Genomic DNA, 16,663 nt, shown 5'->3' with positions numbered 1-16,663 from the left:
GGCGCCATCACGGGTCCACGCATCGACTGACCGTCGCCTCGCTTCAACGTTCTACGCCTGACTTTTAGAGCCATTACGTCGAGCTCGGACGTGCAACGCCCGCCCGTGACGTCACGAAGAAGCAGAACACCACGACACCCGCGGCACAAATCCCAACTACCCGCGCACCCGCTGGCGTCCGCCGCGGGATCTCCGCCCCGTCGCTGTTCACAGACGCAGCGCGGCGGCGCCGCGGCCGTACTCACGTCACTCTGGGCGTCCAGCTCCTGCGCCAGGCCGCCCACCAGCCGCTTGTTGAGGATCAGGCTGCGCTCCTCGTCCTGCTCGATGGCCTGCTGCGCGGCGCGCACCAGGTTGTCGGTGGCCTTCTTGACGCGGTTGCCGGCCTCCTGGAGGCGGCGCGTGGCCGCCGAGTCCGGGTCGGCCTTCACCTTGCAGGCCACCAGCAGCTGGGCCGTGGAGCCGGCCACCTGGCGGGCAGCGCGGCAGTCAAAGGACAGAACCGGGCTCCGCAGGCTACGCACTCGCTTCACCGAACCGGCAACCGTGGCCGCCTAGGCGGCACGACCGGCGAGCACGACAACCAGACGGCTCACGCACCTGCACAAACTGTGACCGGCTTCAATCAATAACTGGGTGACAAACGCCACCGCGTCATTTCAAGCGGCCACTGGCGGCGCCAGCGTGGCCGCCTCACCTGTTTGGCGGCCGAGATGAGCATCTCCTCGGACGAGTGGCCCTGCACCAGCGAGTTGGCCGCCTGGCAGAGGCTGTGCGTGGCCACGGCGACGGTGCGCGCCGCCGAGATCAGGCCCTCCGACCACTGGCCGTCCTCGCTGGTGTAGTGGGCGCGCTGGCTCACCTGCGGCGGCGGCGCGCGCTCAGAGCGGCACAGTTGCCGCACGCCGGCCGGCCAGCGCGGCCGCCGGCCCCGGGGGCGGGGGCGGGGTGGCAGCGGGGCGGCCGCCGGGCGGGAGCACGGCATGGGGGCGGAGAGGAGAGCGGCGACAGGGAGCCGGCCTCGAGAGCGGCGTGGACGACAGGGTTGGCGCCGCGCCGCCGTCTGACGCCGACGGCCGACAGGCGCCGGGCGGCGCCGCAGGCGCAACGACAGGCCGGCGGTCGACAGCGGACGGCACAATAGAACAGCGCGTGACGGGTGGCGAGCGCGCTCGTCCCGGCCCGTCCTGACACATTCGGCACGGACGCTGCCGGCACGCACGCGCCGAACGACACCCGGTCACGCTACAACTCAGCCGTCCGATCGTGCGAACTCGGAAGGGTCACGAGCTTACAACACATGAGAGCAGCCTCGACATATTGTGCACATCGCTGGGAGCGCTCAATAAGCCTAAGTATCACATGAAGGCTAGACCTCGTCTCGACCCCAGATGGACCCGTGCGTGCCACCCCCTGTTCTCCGTGCACTACGCCGAAATCAAAATTCCCCGAATCAAAACATTTTTAACAACTACCCGAACAGTCGCACGCATTACGGGCAGTCTAGCGGCCGGGCGCCGCTCTCAGCACACCGTCGTCAGCGGGCCGTCTGACGGCGGTCCGGACGGCACGGCGGCGCCCCACTCACCAGTCCCCGGTCCACCAGCTCGCGCTGCGCCGACGAGGCGGCCTTCACCAGCGCCGAGGTGGCGGCGGCGATCGCCTGGCACGAGTCCAGGATCAGCTCGTCGAAGTTCAGGTCCTGGTCGGCCTCCTGGGGACGGCCAGCCGGCTCGGTCAGGGGCGCCGGGCCGGCAGTCGGCCGTCAGCCACGCGGCCCGGCCAGCGCCGCGGCCGCCGACGACTGTGCAGCCCGTCGCTAATAATATGTCTGATATCTGGTTGATTTAAGGCACAACCAAGAATATCAAACATATCTTAGCGCCGGGTGCTCACCCTCTCGCCGCACATGTTTTCTTCGGCGACGCCTGACAGCGCGCCCGTGAGGGCCGGCAATGACGTCACTACCCAGAGCGCGGCGAGCATCAGCCAACACAACATACCAACGGGATGTACGGCCTCGAGCGCGACGACGATACATCCGTGGCTATGCAGCGTCTCAACCGCATTACAACGCCTTCAAACCAGCCTTCTTCGCGCGTCTGGCATACATAGTTCGGACGGCTCGCAGTTTCTAACGCGTGCACGCTCGGACAGCGCCGCACGCTTCGCGCGTGAACAGAATGACCCCGTACAAAGTGACGCCGGCTCAGTTCACCGCATCGAACCCGCTGCAGGTCAGCGCTTCGCGGCGCCATTTGAGCGCACACACCGGGGCCAGCCCACGCTCGCGGCTGCGGGCCGAGCCTCCGCCACCAGCGGCGGCGTGCGCGGACGCGTGGCGGAAGGAGCGGCGAAAGGCGCCGCACAAACCTTGACGGGCCGGCGCGGCCGCAGGCTGGCCAGCTTCTTGGCGGCAGGCGTCGATGGAGGACGCGGCGCCGAGCAGCTCCGTCTCGGCGATGGCGCACGGGTCGTCCGGGTCGACCCAGTCGCCGCCTGCGGGACACAGGGCGCGCCCGTCAGCACCGCCCCGGCCCGGGCTCGCGGGCGGCGCCGCGGGGACGACAGACCGGCTGTCCGGAGGCGGCCGGGAGCGGCGCGGCGGACGGGAGGCCGCCCGGCGGAGACGGCCGAGCGGCCGGTGGAGGGGGCTGAAGACAGGCGAGCTGCCAGCGCTCCGACGTCTCGACCACGCTCCGTCAGATCTGCTTTCGCGTGTGTATGTTTCGCCCAAGACGTGTTTCACTGCGCAAAGGCTGGAGAAAGGACTTCACTTGAAGACAATCTAAGCCACGATATTCGATTGGCATGTAGGCATGTAAGCTTTTGCTGAATACATACCATGTGGCATTTGCGGGTCCATCATCTACAGTACAGAGCGTGATTAATGGCCCCACCAGAAGCCACCTGTTATATATGTCATACCTCAGAAGGTAGGTGTTATGGGATTAATCAGATAAGCCTGACGAGTGAGTGGTGTTGATGCACGGGGTGTCAGGTTGGCCCGCGATAGGCGCGGTGCACCAGTTCCCTTACCTGCACGTATGTGCAGCTACACCATCAAACACGTAGCTTTCACACCAGCGGAAGAAAACTGACCACACTGCCATCTGTCGCCGAGCGTCGGACAACATCCAAAGCGTCAGCCGCAGCTCGGTGCTGCGCGGCCGAGCCGCTCGGACGCGCCGCGTGCGGCCGCCGCAGCAGCGTCAGCTCCGGCTGAGCGGGCGTCCAGCTACGCTACGACGCGGGCGGTGGCGGGCGGCGCGAGCGACGCCGCCCCGGCGCCACATTCCCATGCTCGGCAGGCAGACGGCCGGCCCACGGCGGCCCGCCGCCACAGCCAGACAGGTCAACGAAGAGAGGCGCCGGCCGGCCGCTACGGAGATCAGTGGAAGCGCAGGCATCACTCGGTTACCCGGACCGGGCGGCGGCGTCACCGGCGCCCGGGCGCGCGCGGCGCCGAGCCCACCGCAGCGAGGCGCTTGCGGTGCGGCGGGCTCCGCGCGCACGCGGGCCTGACCGGCAGCTGACGTCACACGCCGGCTGACGTCACGCGCCAGCTGACCGGCCGGTGACGTCGCGCCCGGTCCACGCCAGGGATTAGGTCGGCAGCTCCTGCTAGACTACGTACAGGTCCCGTTCCGTGGATTATCCGCTGGCTGCGAGCACACGCACGCACTCACCGTTGCCATGGCGACTGTAGCCCCCGCCGCTCTCCACTGCGCGGACACGTACAGGTCAGACGGGGCACACGCGCACACAAGCACTCGACGCCGGCGCCCGCGCGCGTGCGCAGCAGCAAAACCACTCAAGTCTGGCCAAAAACGCGCCGCGCGGCGGACGCCACGTCACTCCCACACGGACGGCGGACAACCGAGCTAGAGGGCTGGCGCGCCGCGTCGCCGCCGGCGGCCAGAGCGACGGACCAGCTGCTGGCGCCGCGGCTGGGCGGCGGCCGGGAGCAGGAGTGTGTGCCGCACCGGCGCCGGACGGAGCCCCCAGGACGCCGAGACTCCGCCGCAGGCCGCCGGCCGTCCCAGCAGCTCGCCGACACACGCCCGTGGTAGACACAGAGGACGGTAGCCAAGCAACGAAAAAGGCATTATGGGGTGGAGCCGACAACCGACAACCCGACAAAGAACGCGCTACGTGTAAGCAAAAACGAAGCCACCCCGTCGTAAAACCGTGTGCGGCGAGACGGTGCGGTCGCCACGCGCCTCAGCAAGCGTGCGTGAGCGTGGCAGGACGGGCGGGGCGGGACGGGCGGGTGAGACGACCACGGCACGCGGCGGACGGCCGCCGGCGCGCGACCCCACGCACCTTTGAGCTGCTCGGCGGCGGCCACGAGCTCGGTGACGCACTGGGCGATCTGGCGGCTGACGGCCGGCAGCTGCTGCTTGGCCTCGGCCGTCGGCTTGTTGAGGATCGTCAGCACCCACTGCAGCAGGCGGCGGTACTCGGCCGCGATGCTGTGGCCCGCCTCCAGCGTGCAGGTCTTCAGCTCGGCCGACTCGGCGGCGTATGCCGCTCCCTGCCGACACGGCCGGCGTTCAGTGGCCGGGGGGACGGCGGGGACAGCCAAAGCATGGCGCGAGCCCTCGAACAGGGGCGGGCGCGGGCTACCACCACACCAACAATTATGAATATTCAACCGCGCCGTCCACTTCACAGGATAGGTTGGCAGGAACGAACACAAGCACCGCCTGGAGAAGCTGGTAGCGGCCCCCGACCGTCACAAGCGCCCCCCTCCCCCCCCCCCTCCCCGCTGCCGGCGCTGCAAGAGCCCAGCTCCCGCCGCCGCCGAGGCGGGTCGGCCTACCTTGCAGGCGGTCAGCATGTCGGCGATAGCCTTGCGGCCGGTGTTGGCGGCGGCGATGACGTCATCCTGGCGGCAGCTGTTGCCGGCGGCCACAGCGCGCGCTGTCGCCTGCGTGACGGGCTTGGTGGCGCGGATCAGCTCCTCGGGCGACACCTGGCGGGTTGGCGCCGAGCCAGTCACACGTGGGTGATGGGCATTGCAGTGTTCATCGTGCGTACACTGGCAGGTGACCACAAACGCAGGCACCAGACGGTCACAGCGGTTCACCGAACCTCCGCGAACAGGCCTCGAGCACGTCCAGGACCTCCAAACGAAAGCGTCGGCCCATGTCGACCTCACGCGCCTCACACCGGAGGCGCGGCGGTCGGCAGCGCCAGCGCCGCACCGGCGCCGGGCCGTCAGCCCACCTTGTTCTTGGGCGGCTCGGCCGAGTCAAAGGCGCGCAGCTCCTGCGCCAGTGCCTCGACGGTGGCCTCGAGCGCGCGCGTGCCGCGGTTGTGCTCGTCCTCCACCACCTTGACCGTCTTCAGCAGGGAGGTCACGTTGGTGACCATCACCTGCGGACGAGCGGCGGCGGCGTGAGCGGCGGCGACGCGCCAGCCGGCGGCGGCCGACGGCCGCGCTACGCACTCACAGCACGCGTACACGCACGCACACGCACTCAGAGCACGGACGGCGGTCGGGCGCCGAGCCGGGCGCCATGCTCCAGCCTCGCCCGGGCGGCCTGCCGGCGACGCCCTGCGGACACCGCAGGCGGCTATGCACACAGCAGGCTGGCTGGCTGGCTGGCAGACGGGACTCGGGCGGGCTCTAGCTGACAGACAGGGTGGCAGGGCGGGCGGGCGGGCGGGCGGGCGGGTTAGCGGAGGCCCAGCGCGCCGCAGACGGCGCCACTCTACACAGCTATGTCTAGCCAGACGCGGCGCCAGCACGCCCCGGTTAGTGAAGGAGGGCGCTCAGCACGCCGGGCCAGCCTACCTGGGCAGGTGCGGACGCCGAGACGGGTTCCGTCTCTCGCTAGCCGGGGCTCGCAAGCCCGCCCACAGTCGGCGTGTGTATCAAAACTCGTGTATTTAAAGCTCAAGCGACAGATAGACGGGCCTGGCAGCGACCCTGGCGCGCACCGCACCGCCAGTTCCGCCGGCCCCGAGCCTCTGGCGGGCGGGCGCGGCAGACCACCGGGCTCCGCCTCAACTCTTATACACGCCGACTGACAGGCAATGCTGGCCCTGCGGCTCTCTAGCGCGCAGCAACTATCCGTGCCACGGCTTGGCCGCCGTCTCTGGGCCTCTCCAGCGGACGCGCGGGGCAGAGGGCGCGACTCGCCCCGCCTCCAATATCAGATGAGCGGCACTGCTGGGCCAGCGATTACCCAGCGCGCGCCAGCTCTAAGCACCAAAGCGTCACCACCGTCTCGAGACGTCCCTAGCGAACACGCGTGACACGGGGGCCTGGCCCTGCCGCACACCCCCGGCCGCGCGCGGGACTCCAGCGCGCGCGCGCGGCCGGCTTCAGAAGCTGCGGATAATTTTGGCGTCGTCAATATCGCCTTGCGGCTGATTGAGATTTTCGACACTAAGCAAGCGGATTAGCTCCTCCTCCTGGTCGGACACGGCCCAATCAGTAACGTAGTCTGACTCTGATGTGTACCCCTGGCGGTGGAGACAGAAACAGAAATCAGTGCACGCAGAGAAAGAGAGAAAAAGGCGGATGGGGGTTTCAAAAACGCCGAGAGTCGGCAGTGAGTGGAGGCGCACGCCTGAGTTCTATTTCTGTTTTGACTACAGACAAAACGTCGGAGAAGGAGAAGGATGACAGCCCAGATCTCTACATAGAGAAGACACGCAAAGTGAGTGGTCGCCCGCACACGTCCCCAGATCGCACTGATACTGGACAGAAACCTCACGCTAGGGGTGTTCAACTACCGAAAGATCTTGTCGCGTATGTCAATGCAACGCACATGTCACGGATCCTCCACCACAGGACACTCCCCATGGCATAACACGTCTGTGTCTGGATCCCAGGGGCGGATCCCGGATCCCGTCGGGTTCCGTGTTTATGGAATCATGGGACCTTTTGCTGTGCCCACGCCACCTGCCTATCACATGGGGTGCGTTCGATTAATTCAGGACGGCACAGCCCACGTGAGGAGTATGCATGTTTTGTGCCCTTCCATTGAGCCGTAACCTGTAGCGACCTTCTCGACTGCCCTTGGTCTGAAACAGCAGCATGTGGCTTTTGAGTCTTGAAGAAAACACAACGGTGAAATCGATGCTATGGTGTCACTTAACTTGTGCTGGCCAATAACCCGCCCATACGACGCGTTTCAACCACGTTTCGTAACACATGCACGATTTCGTTCCTCAATGTAGCGTTTCGGCTGCGGTTATCTCAGAGTCACCAAGGTACGGCTGTCTCAGGGCCACCAACCAGATATTTTGTACAAAAAGGTCCGGCATGTGTCCTCACCCGACGGCAAAACGGCCAGGCGGCAATGGGTCCGCGACACCGCAAGAGCTCCGCGCCGTCCGAACTAATCGAACGCATCCATAGTCACGATTCCCGGATGGCATGCCCACTAACGTGAAGAATTCCATGAACAGAGGTGAACGGAGGGCGGTTCGACTCGCTCACGCTGGCAGTCATCGGTTCACGAGACTAAACAACCCTTCACACCTGACTCAGCGCACCAGCCCCTCACATCGACACGCAACCGCCGCCATAATCTGTCATCAAGGCAACAGCCCAGACTGGCCCTGCATCGGACGACCTTGAGACGGCCGACCTGCCCATTCGGGAGGCGGCAGACGCCAGGTGGCTCCCAGAGCACCGCTGATGCTCAACCAGGCGGAGCGACCACTTTGCCGCGCGTGGTCTCAGCTTCCGCGCAACCCCCGCCACCAGCTCGGGCCCGGCGCGCCTCCCGTCCTACCCCACACCAGAACCAGCCCCGTCCCCAGACGACGCGGGTCCGGCGCGCCTCTCACCCTGCCCCACACCACAACCAGCCCCGTCCCCAGACGACGCGGGTCCGGCCGCCGCGCTCACCTTGGCGGAGTCCTTGAGGTTGAGCATGGCCGGGTCGGTGGAGGGCTTGCCGGCGGCCGACTTGGTGGCGTGGATCAAATCACCGAGTGCCGAGGCCACGTCTCTCACGGCGTTCATCAGCATCACCTGGCGGCAGCGGTGGCAGCGGCGTCACGGCGGGCCCCGCCCACGCTGGCGCCGCCACGCCGCGCCACCACTCACAGCGTCTGAGTATCACCTGTCGCCATCTGGCCACGCACGCCGCTGCCGCCACCCTGTCGTGGCGATCCCTAGCGAAGCGCGCCATTACTACGCCGACTCGCGCCATTCTTGCGCCGATTCGCACCACAACCTCTGCAGCGGCCGAAACAGAGCGGCCCGCCGGCTCCGGCAGCCACATCGGCAGCCTCGCGCCGGCCGGCCGGCTGCACGGCACGAGCGCAGCGCGCCGCCGCCGCCGCGGCCCGGCGCGCCCACTGACCTGGGCGTCCGTGTTGTCGGAGCCGAGGCTGGCGGCACCCAGCTTCACCACGTCGGCCAGCTGCAGGATGGTGGCGACAGCGTTCTGCGCGGCCGACGCCAGCTGCTCCTGCGTGCTGGCCGCGCCCGCCACCAGCGTCTTAGTGTCTTCCACCAGCGCCTTGGCCGTCTTCAGGATGGTCTCGCGATGGTCGGAGAACGTGTCCTCCTCGTTCTCGGCGGGCAGCGTGCCGGCCGTGGCGAACTGGCGGCCGGGGCGGGCGGGGGTCAGACGGGGGAGGCGGGGCGCCCGCGGGACGGGCGGGGCAGCCCCGTCCAACGGCCGGGACGAGTCCTGTCGAGTCTCGACAGGTCCTACGCGCCACGGCTCTTGCCCACTGCCACCCGCCTGGTGTTCACGTCAACGTCGCCGGCATCGAGGGGGGATATCGCAAGGTGACAAAAAAAAAACATTCGCCACTCCGCAACTACGCATTAAGACACAGCTTTGCAGCCGCCAACAATGAATGAAAGAAGAGGGTCGGCTGCCTGCGGGCGGTCGGAGGGGCGACGTCCAGCGGTCGGCGGAGGCCTGAGGGCGGCAGCCAGCAAACTCGAACTCACCATGATGGTGGTGTCCAGGTCGCCGATGATGCCGGACACGGTGGAGGCGGCGTTGATGCAGGCCTGCGTGCCGCGCGAGCCCGCCTGCAGGGCCGACAGCACCTGCGCCACCTGCCATCACGGACGGCAGCTCGGTCAGCCTCGCGCCGACAGCCGGCGGTCCGCCGCCAGGGCGCGCACCGGACCGGCCGACCGGCCGCGCCCCACAACCGCCAGTGTCAGCGGCGCCGTCACACGACCGCCACCGGGGAACGTAACGCCGCCGAGCGGCCCACACAGCTCTGCAGCCGGCGTCCGCCGCGCGCGACATCTGTAGGCGGCGCACACGCGCCCACGGCTCCCGGCGCCGACACACGTGGGCCGCTTCAGAACAGCGCGACAGGTGCCACCTTTAGGCGGCGGCCGTCTCCGAGCGGTGGCGGCACGGGCGGTCGCACCTTGTCCTGGACCAGCTTGTTGGACTCGACGACGTCGCGCTGCGCCGCCTGGTCGCCAGGCGCGGCCTGGCAGCTGCCGCCCGACTTCACGATGCCGACGCACGCCTGGCCCAGGTCCTGCACCGACGAGTGCAGACGGTTGCTGCGGCAACACGCGGGGTCAACGGCCAGACATATGTCAGGAAACGCAGGGGATACACGGCCGGTGACCAGCGGTACACAGGGGAACTTGTCGACAGGTGAAATAAACCCAAGTCACATATCGCACCGGACGACGGGCACAGCACGTAGTCGCACGGCCGCGGCCGGTGTCTTACCCCACCCCGGAGAGAGGGCGGTGCTGCGGCCGGCCCGAGCGCGGGGCTGGAGGCCAGCGGCGGCAGCGGCCGGAATCTTACCCCACCCTGGAGAGAGGGCGGTGCTGCGGCCGGCCCGAGCGCGAGGCTGGAGACCAGTGCGGGCGGCCAGCGGCCGGCCCTCACCTGATGTCCGAGTTGTTGGCCACCATCACGGCGCCGCGGCTGTCGGCGGCCAGCTGGCTGTAGTGGTGGCTGATGTCGGCCGCCAGCTGGCCCAGCTGGCCCGGCTCGGTCGCCGACTTCTGCGACATCTCCTGCGACGTCTTGCTGATCTCGCGCACTGTCTGCACCATGCGCGTCTGGTAGTCGACGAAGCTCAGGTCGCCGTAGGCCCTGCGGGCAGAGGGCGCGCGAGTCGCTCAGCCCACGGCACGCCGCAGAGGGACCGAGCTGAGCACGGCCACCGGCCTGCCGTCGGCCGCCGGCGCAGTAGTCCGCTCGGCCGGGCCGAGGCGGCGCCGGCCGGTGCACGCCTCCAGACGCCTCCCCACGTGTGGCGCACAGCACCCGCCCACCTGCTGTCCGTGTAGTCCTGCTGCACCATCGACTTGTTGATGGTCTCGATGACGCCGCTGACGAAGCCGGCGTTGGCCGCCTGGTGCTCGATGCTGGAGAGCAGGTCCTGCGCCGCCTCCTTCATGGTGTCGGCCGACTCGTCAATGTCCGAGTGGATGTGCGTGGCCTGGGGGCACCAGCCGGTCAGGCGACTTGGAATTTCAGCACAAACGGGCCCGGATCTCCTACGCCGCCACGTGTCCACACATTAACACTAGGCTTGGATAGACTTCGGCAAATACCAACTGTGATCGGTGCTGACGATATCTCTGGGATGGATATATCCGGGGCATCTTGGTACGCCGATACATCACGTGGCATTTGTAGCTGTTCTTATAATATTCAGAGCAGTTGTGGTTGAAGTGGGTGGAAAGCACGGCACTCTCAGCAACAAGAAAAAAAATGCAGATAAAAGAAAACGATGGCTAGTTGAAGGGCACGCATCACAAGGGAACGGGAAATGGTCAAAGTCGTAGTGAGTTTGGTCCCTTTCGTCACATTCACCGCGGGAAAGGTGTATCCATATCTGAAAAAGGCGCATCTCAATAAGAACACAGGATAGCTGATCAGAATAACTCTTGGCAGAGCCACAAATAAAGTTGGCGGGACGGGGAAAAGTTCGCACAGGTGAAAACAGTGGCAGTGACACGAAATGTCGCAAAATAACTGCTACGCCATCACGTTAAACCCTTCCAATCATGGCTCTTCTATCCACAGCCCCACAGCCGGCGCGAGTTTCACATGTGCCAGACTGTGCTCGGCAGCTGAGAGGAGGGGGGAGAAGCTCACCAGGCGTTACCCTCTTGACGCGAGCACTCGATCAGTCACCATCGCTCCTCCAGGGCCGTCTGATCCCTCCGCCGGTCACACGAGGCCGCGCGCCGACCGGTGCTGCCGCCGGCGCGGCTTCTTACCTTGGGATTGCCGCCGCCCTCCTTCGCAGCGTACAGCAGCTGGAGCGCCGACTCGGTCAGCGTCTTGGACTGCTCGAGCAGCATCATCTGCTGCTTGGTGTTGATCATGTGCGAGCTGGTGCCGACCACGGACGAGACGAGCGGGTCGAAGAACGAGGTGAGCGCGGTCACGCCGTGGCCCAGCCGCTCCGCCTCGCCCTTGGCCGCCATGCGCACCTTGTCCACCGTGTTCAGGATCTGTGGAGCGCGGGCAGGACGGGTCAGAACGATGCCGCGACGGACCGGCCGCAGAGCATCAACGCCACAGCACTGAGTGCTGTGCGCCCAAAACTTTTGGCTCGTGCACTAGTATTTGGGGCTTATATCAGGACTGATATGGGACTAATATTTGAATGTGTGCGAATACGCGAATGGGGAAGAGTAATAGCCTAGGTTAAGCACATTAAGAGCACATTTTCTATGCATCCACGGTCACGGTAAGGGACGGTCTAAAACACATAATTAAGTACAAATGAACATCACACGGGTCCTACCCGGCCTCTGCGCCGCTGCATACAACACATGACGCACGGGCCAGCGCCAGTACTCTACGCCTTCACGGCCAGTCCCTTTAAAAGACTAGCCCTTCTACAGGCCGAAGCCAGCCCGCGCCTTTCCCACTGCGGTAGCGCCGGCGCAGCTCACCTGGCTCGCGGCGTTCTCGGCGCGGCTCACCTGGCTGGCGGCGTTCTCGGCGCGGTCGCTGAAGCCCTGCAGCGTGTTGTCGCGGCGCGGCGCCAGGCTCTGGCTGGCCACGGCCATGCTGGCCTGGTCCAGCTCGCGGATGCTCGCCGACAGCTTCTCGATGCTGTCCTCGCACTCCTTCTGGCCGGGCGCCTTGTCGCGGATGGACGAGACGAGCGCCTTGATCGAGTCGGACACGTCCTTGCTGTGCGTGGCCAGCGACTGCCAGCGGCCCGGGTCGCGGCTGTTGACCGCCAGCGACTTGGCAGCCGTGATGAGCGAGCACGAGCCGTCGATGATGCGCTTGCCGGCGTCGCCGATCGGCTGCTGCGCCTGCTGCGCCTTGGTCGAGATCTTGGCCGGCACGGACGCGAACTCGGGCGAGTTGGCGAAGCTGCACAGGTTGTCGACGGCCTCGATGAGCGGGCGCGTGGCCTGCGCGCACCGCTGGCGGTTGGCGTCGCTGTAGTCCTGGTCCAGCGCCTTGATCTCCTTGACGAGCGCCGCCGTGGCGTTGGCCACGTCCTTGGCGGCCTGCACGAAGTGCCGCTTGGCCACCGGGTTGGTGGACTTGCCGCTGGCGACGCGGCAGCTGGTGCACAGCGCCGACGTGTGCTTGGCGATCTGCGTGGCGGCCGAGAGCACCTGCTGCTGGCTGCTGGTGCGGTCCGTGAGCGCCTGGCACGCCTGCTGGATGGCGTCGCGGGCGCGGCCGAACTGGCTCTGGTCGACCAGGCCCGGCCGGCCGGCCACCGAGGTCGGGTCCGAGACGCCGATCAGGTAGCTGGCCTGCGCGGCCGACTCGATCAGACCGCAGATCGAATCGGAGACGGAGCCCACCGACTGCGCGAACCGCTCCGGCTCCGGCTGCCGCGTGTGGTTGGCGATGCCGGTCATGCCGTCGCCTGCGCGCGGAGGCGGCCATCAGCGCGTGGCGGTGGGCGACCGACGACGGCGCGATGCAGCGCAGACAATGCCGCAGACGATCGCAAGCAAGCACTAAACAACGCGCTCAGCTCGGCCTCTTACAGTCTCCGTTTAAACTAGCGTGGCATGAAGTCAGCGATATGGAGAATCAGCTCTAACCACTCACACTCTGTCTTTCGGTAACAGCAAAACGCATCCAAGAAAATCTTCACAGCTCGTGCTGAGCCGCAGAAATCAATAGCATTCTCACAGCAACAAATGACACCACATAATCAGCACTCTGGTGCACACGTCCAGTTCTCCAACACGCCGCGCCGTTCCACCTGGCCGGCGGCGGCGCCACGTACCCAGACTACGCGACTTGTCCATGACGGTCTCGAGGCACTCGAAGTAGGAGCTGTCGCTGACCGGCTCGGTGGGGTTGGTCAGCAGCGGCCGCATGCTCTGTATCTGACGGATGGCGTTGTCGCACTCGCGCTGGCCCGGCGCCGCCGACGTGCACACATTCACCAGACTGTTGATCGCGTCCGTCACCTGTCGCCAGCCGCTCCGTCAGCGGCCGCCAACGGCAGGTGCCGCGCGCGACAACCGACACCTGCCTCCTCCACTGGACCGCAGCCACGGCGGAGGAATCGCCCGCAAACCCCGCTGACCCTGAGCCGGCCACGCCGTTCGGTTCCGGCCAGCTACGACTACGGATCGGATTCCGGTGTTGGCAAACATTTGCGGCACCGTGATCCAATGAACTGAAGGTGCATTTGCGAGAGCGGGCGCCTCACCTTCGTTCAAATATGGCGTGAACACAGCGACGAGTACCCCAATAATTTCAGTCAAACTATACTTAACTAGCAGCGGCCGCGTCGCTCCCATTCGACCGCAGTATCAGTATGAAGGCGGGTGGGGGAGGCGGGGAGCGCCGGCGCCACACACCTGTCTGGCGGCCGACGTCAGGTTGTTCTTGGCGTTGGGCGCGTTCGGGTCGGCCGAGACAGTTTTGGCGGCGTTCAGCAGTTTGGAGGAGACCGACGAGACGGACTTGAGCGACTCGACGATCTCGACACGGTTACGCTCGTCCTGCGGGAGAAGGGACGCCGTCAGCCGCCGGTACCGCCGACACAGCGGAACGGCGGAGCAGCAGCCGCGGCGGCGCCCGGCCGCGCCACGGGCCGATCCCAGGCCACGCCAGGGCAGCTCCTGCGCTCGTGATGGGGATCCGCTCAGAGCTCGGGAAACAAATCACCCACCAGCCATGACATCGCAATCAAATGCTTCACTTTCTCGGAACGTGTGCACGCACACAACCGCTGATGTACGTCCCTACCGCGCCGCCAGAAATCAGCGCTTCCACCCCGGCACAGCCGGCTGAGCGTGATCCCGCCGGACGCCGGACGCCGGCCTCGGTCCGCGCAGGCTGGGCGCCACCCACCTGCGTCTGACCGGCCATGCCCATGCCGGCCTCCAGCACGTCGCCGTACGCGGTGCCGAACTGTTGCGTGCTGCCGGCCAGGTGGGCGGGCGACGTCTTGGCGCCGTGTACCACCTCGCCGGTCACGTCGTTCAGACGGGAGGCGGCGCGGCTCAGGTCACCCTGCAGCTCGCTGGGGACGGCGCAGCGCGAGGTGGGGTCAGCGGCACCCAGCCACCCGCCGCGTCCGCCGACAGACCGCACATGTCGAGCACCGGGAACGCCTTGCCGACGCACCGCGTAGTCCCACTCCCAAGCACCGATACAGTGGTAACCGACAGATAATTGGATCCCACGCACATACATAAAACACATGTTTTCATTGACACCATAAGGACATAGAAGAACGGCCCCATTTACACCCTGGAGACATAAAAGAACGGCCACATTTACACCATAACGACATAAGGGCATAAAAGAACGGCCCACATGTCTCAGGCCGCTCCGCAGCCGGCGGCCGGGCCTGGTCTGGCTGCCGCCGGGCCGCCAGCCGCTCCGCCCGAGCGTGGCGGGACGCTCCGCCCGTGCGTGGCGGGACGCTCCGCCGCCACTCACCCGTACGGCTTGGTGGCGGGCGGGAACTGGTGGCGCGTCAGGCGGCCGGTGGTCTCCGTGATCTCGTGCAGCACCACGTCCACGTCACGCTGGCCCGGCAGGCAGTTGACGGTGTTGTTGAGCGCCTGGCTGACGCCCTGCGGTGTCGGCCGGCGTCAGGTCGCCGTCCGGCGTGTCGGCGCGCGCACACCAGGCGCCCGCCGACGGCACACACATGCCAGGGGAGCACGCCCAGAACGGAGGGAGAGAGAGAGCACACGGGAGGACGAGCGGGCGCCTCCTGTCTGTGGGAGACTGAGGAAGACGCGCGACCACCTGCCGGACCCGCCGGGCCGGGCCGGCCGAGGGAGGAGACAGAGAACGGCCGAGCATGTCTGTCACTCACCTTGGCCACCGTCTGCAGCTTGCGCTGGCTGTCGGCCGAGCGCGGGTTGGTGACGATGATCTTGACCTCCTCGATGAGCATGATGGACGAGCCCATCACGTCGTGGCCGGCGTCGATGACCCTGCGGAGGGCGGGCCACAGACGGCCGGGTCAGACAGCGGGCCGCGCCGGCGCACACAGGCTCGCGGCCACCTCACGTGGCCCGCGGCATGGTTCCAAGTTGCATGCTGAAAGGAAGCAACTTAATAGAAGCAACACACAAACATATGGACCGTGTGTTGGCGGTGCTCCTCGAGCAAGCCGGACTTTGGTGGACGCCGGTGAATTGACCTGGACGAGACCAGCCAGGCGCTCACTAACAAACATCGTCCACCGTTCACCTGCGAGGCGGCAACGCCAATCAAACACGCGTTTGCACCACCTCCCACCCAGATAACGTGCAAGGATGCTAACATCCCCTGTCTCAGTTATGTGCAGCTACTGGCCAGCAGCGGCGCCGGCGGTGTGCGGACTGACTTGTGCTGGGCCGTGCGGTCGTCAGTGGTGGCCGCCACACCGCGCACGGCGCCCGTGAAGTCGCGCAGCGCGTTGGCCGTCTCACGAGCGGCGCGACCGGCGTAGTCCTCGTTCCCCTCGCTGGCCGCCGTCAGCAGCTGAGTCATGGTCGAACCCACGGTCTTCTTGCAGGCGCTGAGACTGTGCGCGGCCGACTCGGACTGCGGGCCGGGATCAGCAGAGGTCACCAGCTGAGCTCGGGTGGCACAGCGACGCTGCCAGCTGCGAGCACTCATGCGACTGGCATGGGACAACAGCGCACTCAGCGTCCGTGCGATTGGCATGGGACAACAGTGCATTCAGCACCCGTGCGATTAGCATGGGACAACAGCGCACTCAGCGCCCGTACGATTAGCATGGGACAACAGCGCACTCAGCGCCCGTGCGATTGGCATGGGACAACAGCGCACTCAGCGCGAAGAAACGCGACGGCCAGCCGGGAGGACCGGCTGACCACGGCCCACCGGCGCCAACACCAGACTCTGCCCTCCGGTCGCCCCGCTGGAGGACCGGCCGCCTCGCCGGCGCCGTCCGCCCCCGCCGTCGTACCGTCTCGCCGGGCAGCGGCTTCAGCTGGAGCGAGTCGGCCGCGTGCCGGAACTGCTCCAGCTCGTCGTCGAGGCCTCGGATCATGTCGAGCGCGGCGTCCACCTCCAGCGAGCCGCACGCCTCCTGGGCGCGCGCCATCGACGCCTGTCCGCAGGAGCAGACGCTGGGGCGGGCGGACCGGACGGCCGGGGCGAGCAGGCAGGTCGGATCCGGTCACAAAAGACTGGGCCTTCAGCACTCCAGACCAGCTGGCTCACTCGTAACGCCCCGTTCCAAACAAACAGCGCACATAACATTTCAAAAC

The 16,663-nt window shown here is 66.6% G+C and overlaps 1 protein-coding gene across 1 annotated transcript in view; it reads right to left on the bottom strand.

The window, feature by feature from the left end:
• The window catches only part of LOC119099444 (talin-2-like), a gene marked incomplete at its 5' end in the record, with an annotated part of 32,603 nt that overhangs the window by 3,159 nt on the left and 12,781 nt on the right, over nucleotides 1–16,663 (bottom strand). The window contains 23 exon segments of the mRNA XM_037222600.1: nucleotides 246–470; nucleotides 698–862; nucleotides 1,589–1,714; nucleotides 2,374–2,418; nucleotides 2,420–2,499; nucleotides 4,327–4,537; nucleotides 4,826–4,978; nucleotides 5,233–5,382; nucleotides 7,874–7,999; nucleotides 8,334–8,576; nucleotides 8,936–9,046; nucleotides 9,373–9,514; nucleotides 9,855–10,064; nucleotides 10,247–10,413; nucleotides 11,201–11,437; nucleotides 11,915–12,828; nucleotides 13,198–13,384; nucleotides 13,781–13,924; nucleotides 14,277–14,448; nucleotides 14,871–15,007; nucleotides 15,256–15,376; nucleotides 15,772–15,971; nucleotides 16,360–16,503. Coding sequence (XP_037078495.1) covers nucleotides 246–470; nucleotides 698–862; nucleotides 1,589–1,714; nucleotides 2,374–2,418; nucleotides 2,420–2,499; nucleotides 4,327–4,537; nucleotides 4,826–4,978; nucleotides 5,233–5,382; nucleotides 7,874–7,999; nucleotides 8,334–8,576; nucleotides 8,936–9,046; nucleotides 9,373–9,514; nucleotides 9,855–10,064; nucleotides 10,247–10,413; nucleotides 11,201–11,437; nucleotides 11,915–12,828; nucleotides 13,198–13,384; nucleotides 13,781–13,924; nucleotides 14,277–14,448; nucleotides 14,871–15,007; nucleotides 15,256–15,376; nucleotides 15,772–15,971; nucleotides 16,360–16,503 — 4,410 coding nt within the window.

Source organism: Pollicipes pollicipes, unplaced genomic scaffold, assembly GCF_011947565.3.
Source record: "Pollicipes pollicipes isolate AB1234 unplaced genomic scaffold, Ppol_2.1 Scaffold_4740;HRSCAF=5597_pilon_pilon_pilon, whole genome shotgun sequence".
In the NCBI taxonomy this organism is placed as follows: Eukaryota; Metazoa; Arthropoda; class Thecostraca; order Pollicipedomorpha; family Pollicipedidae; genus Pollicipes; species Pollicipes pollicipes.
This window is presented reverse-complemented; position numbering and strand designations above follow the sequence as displayed.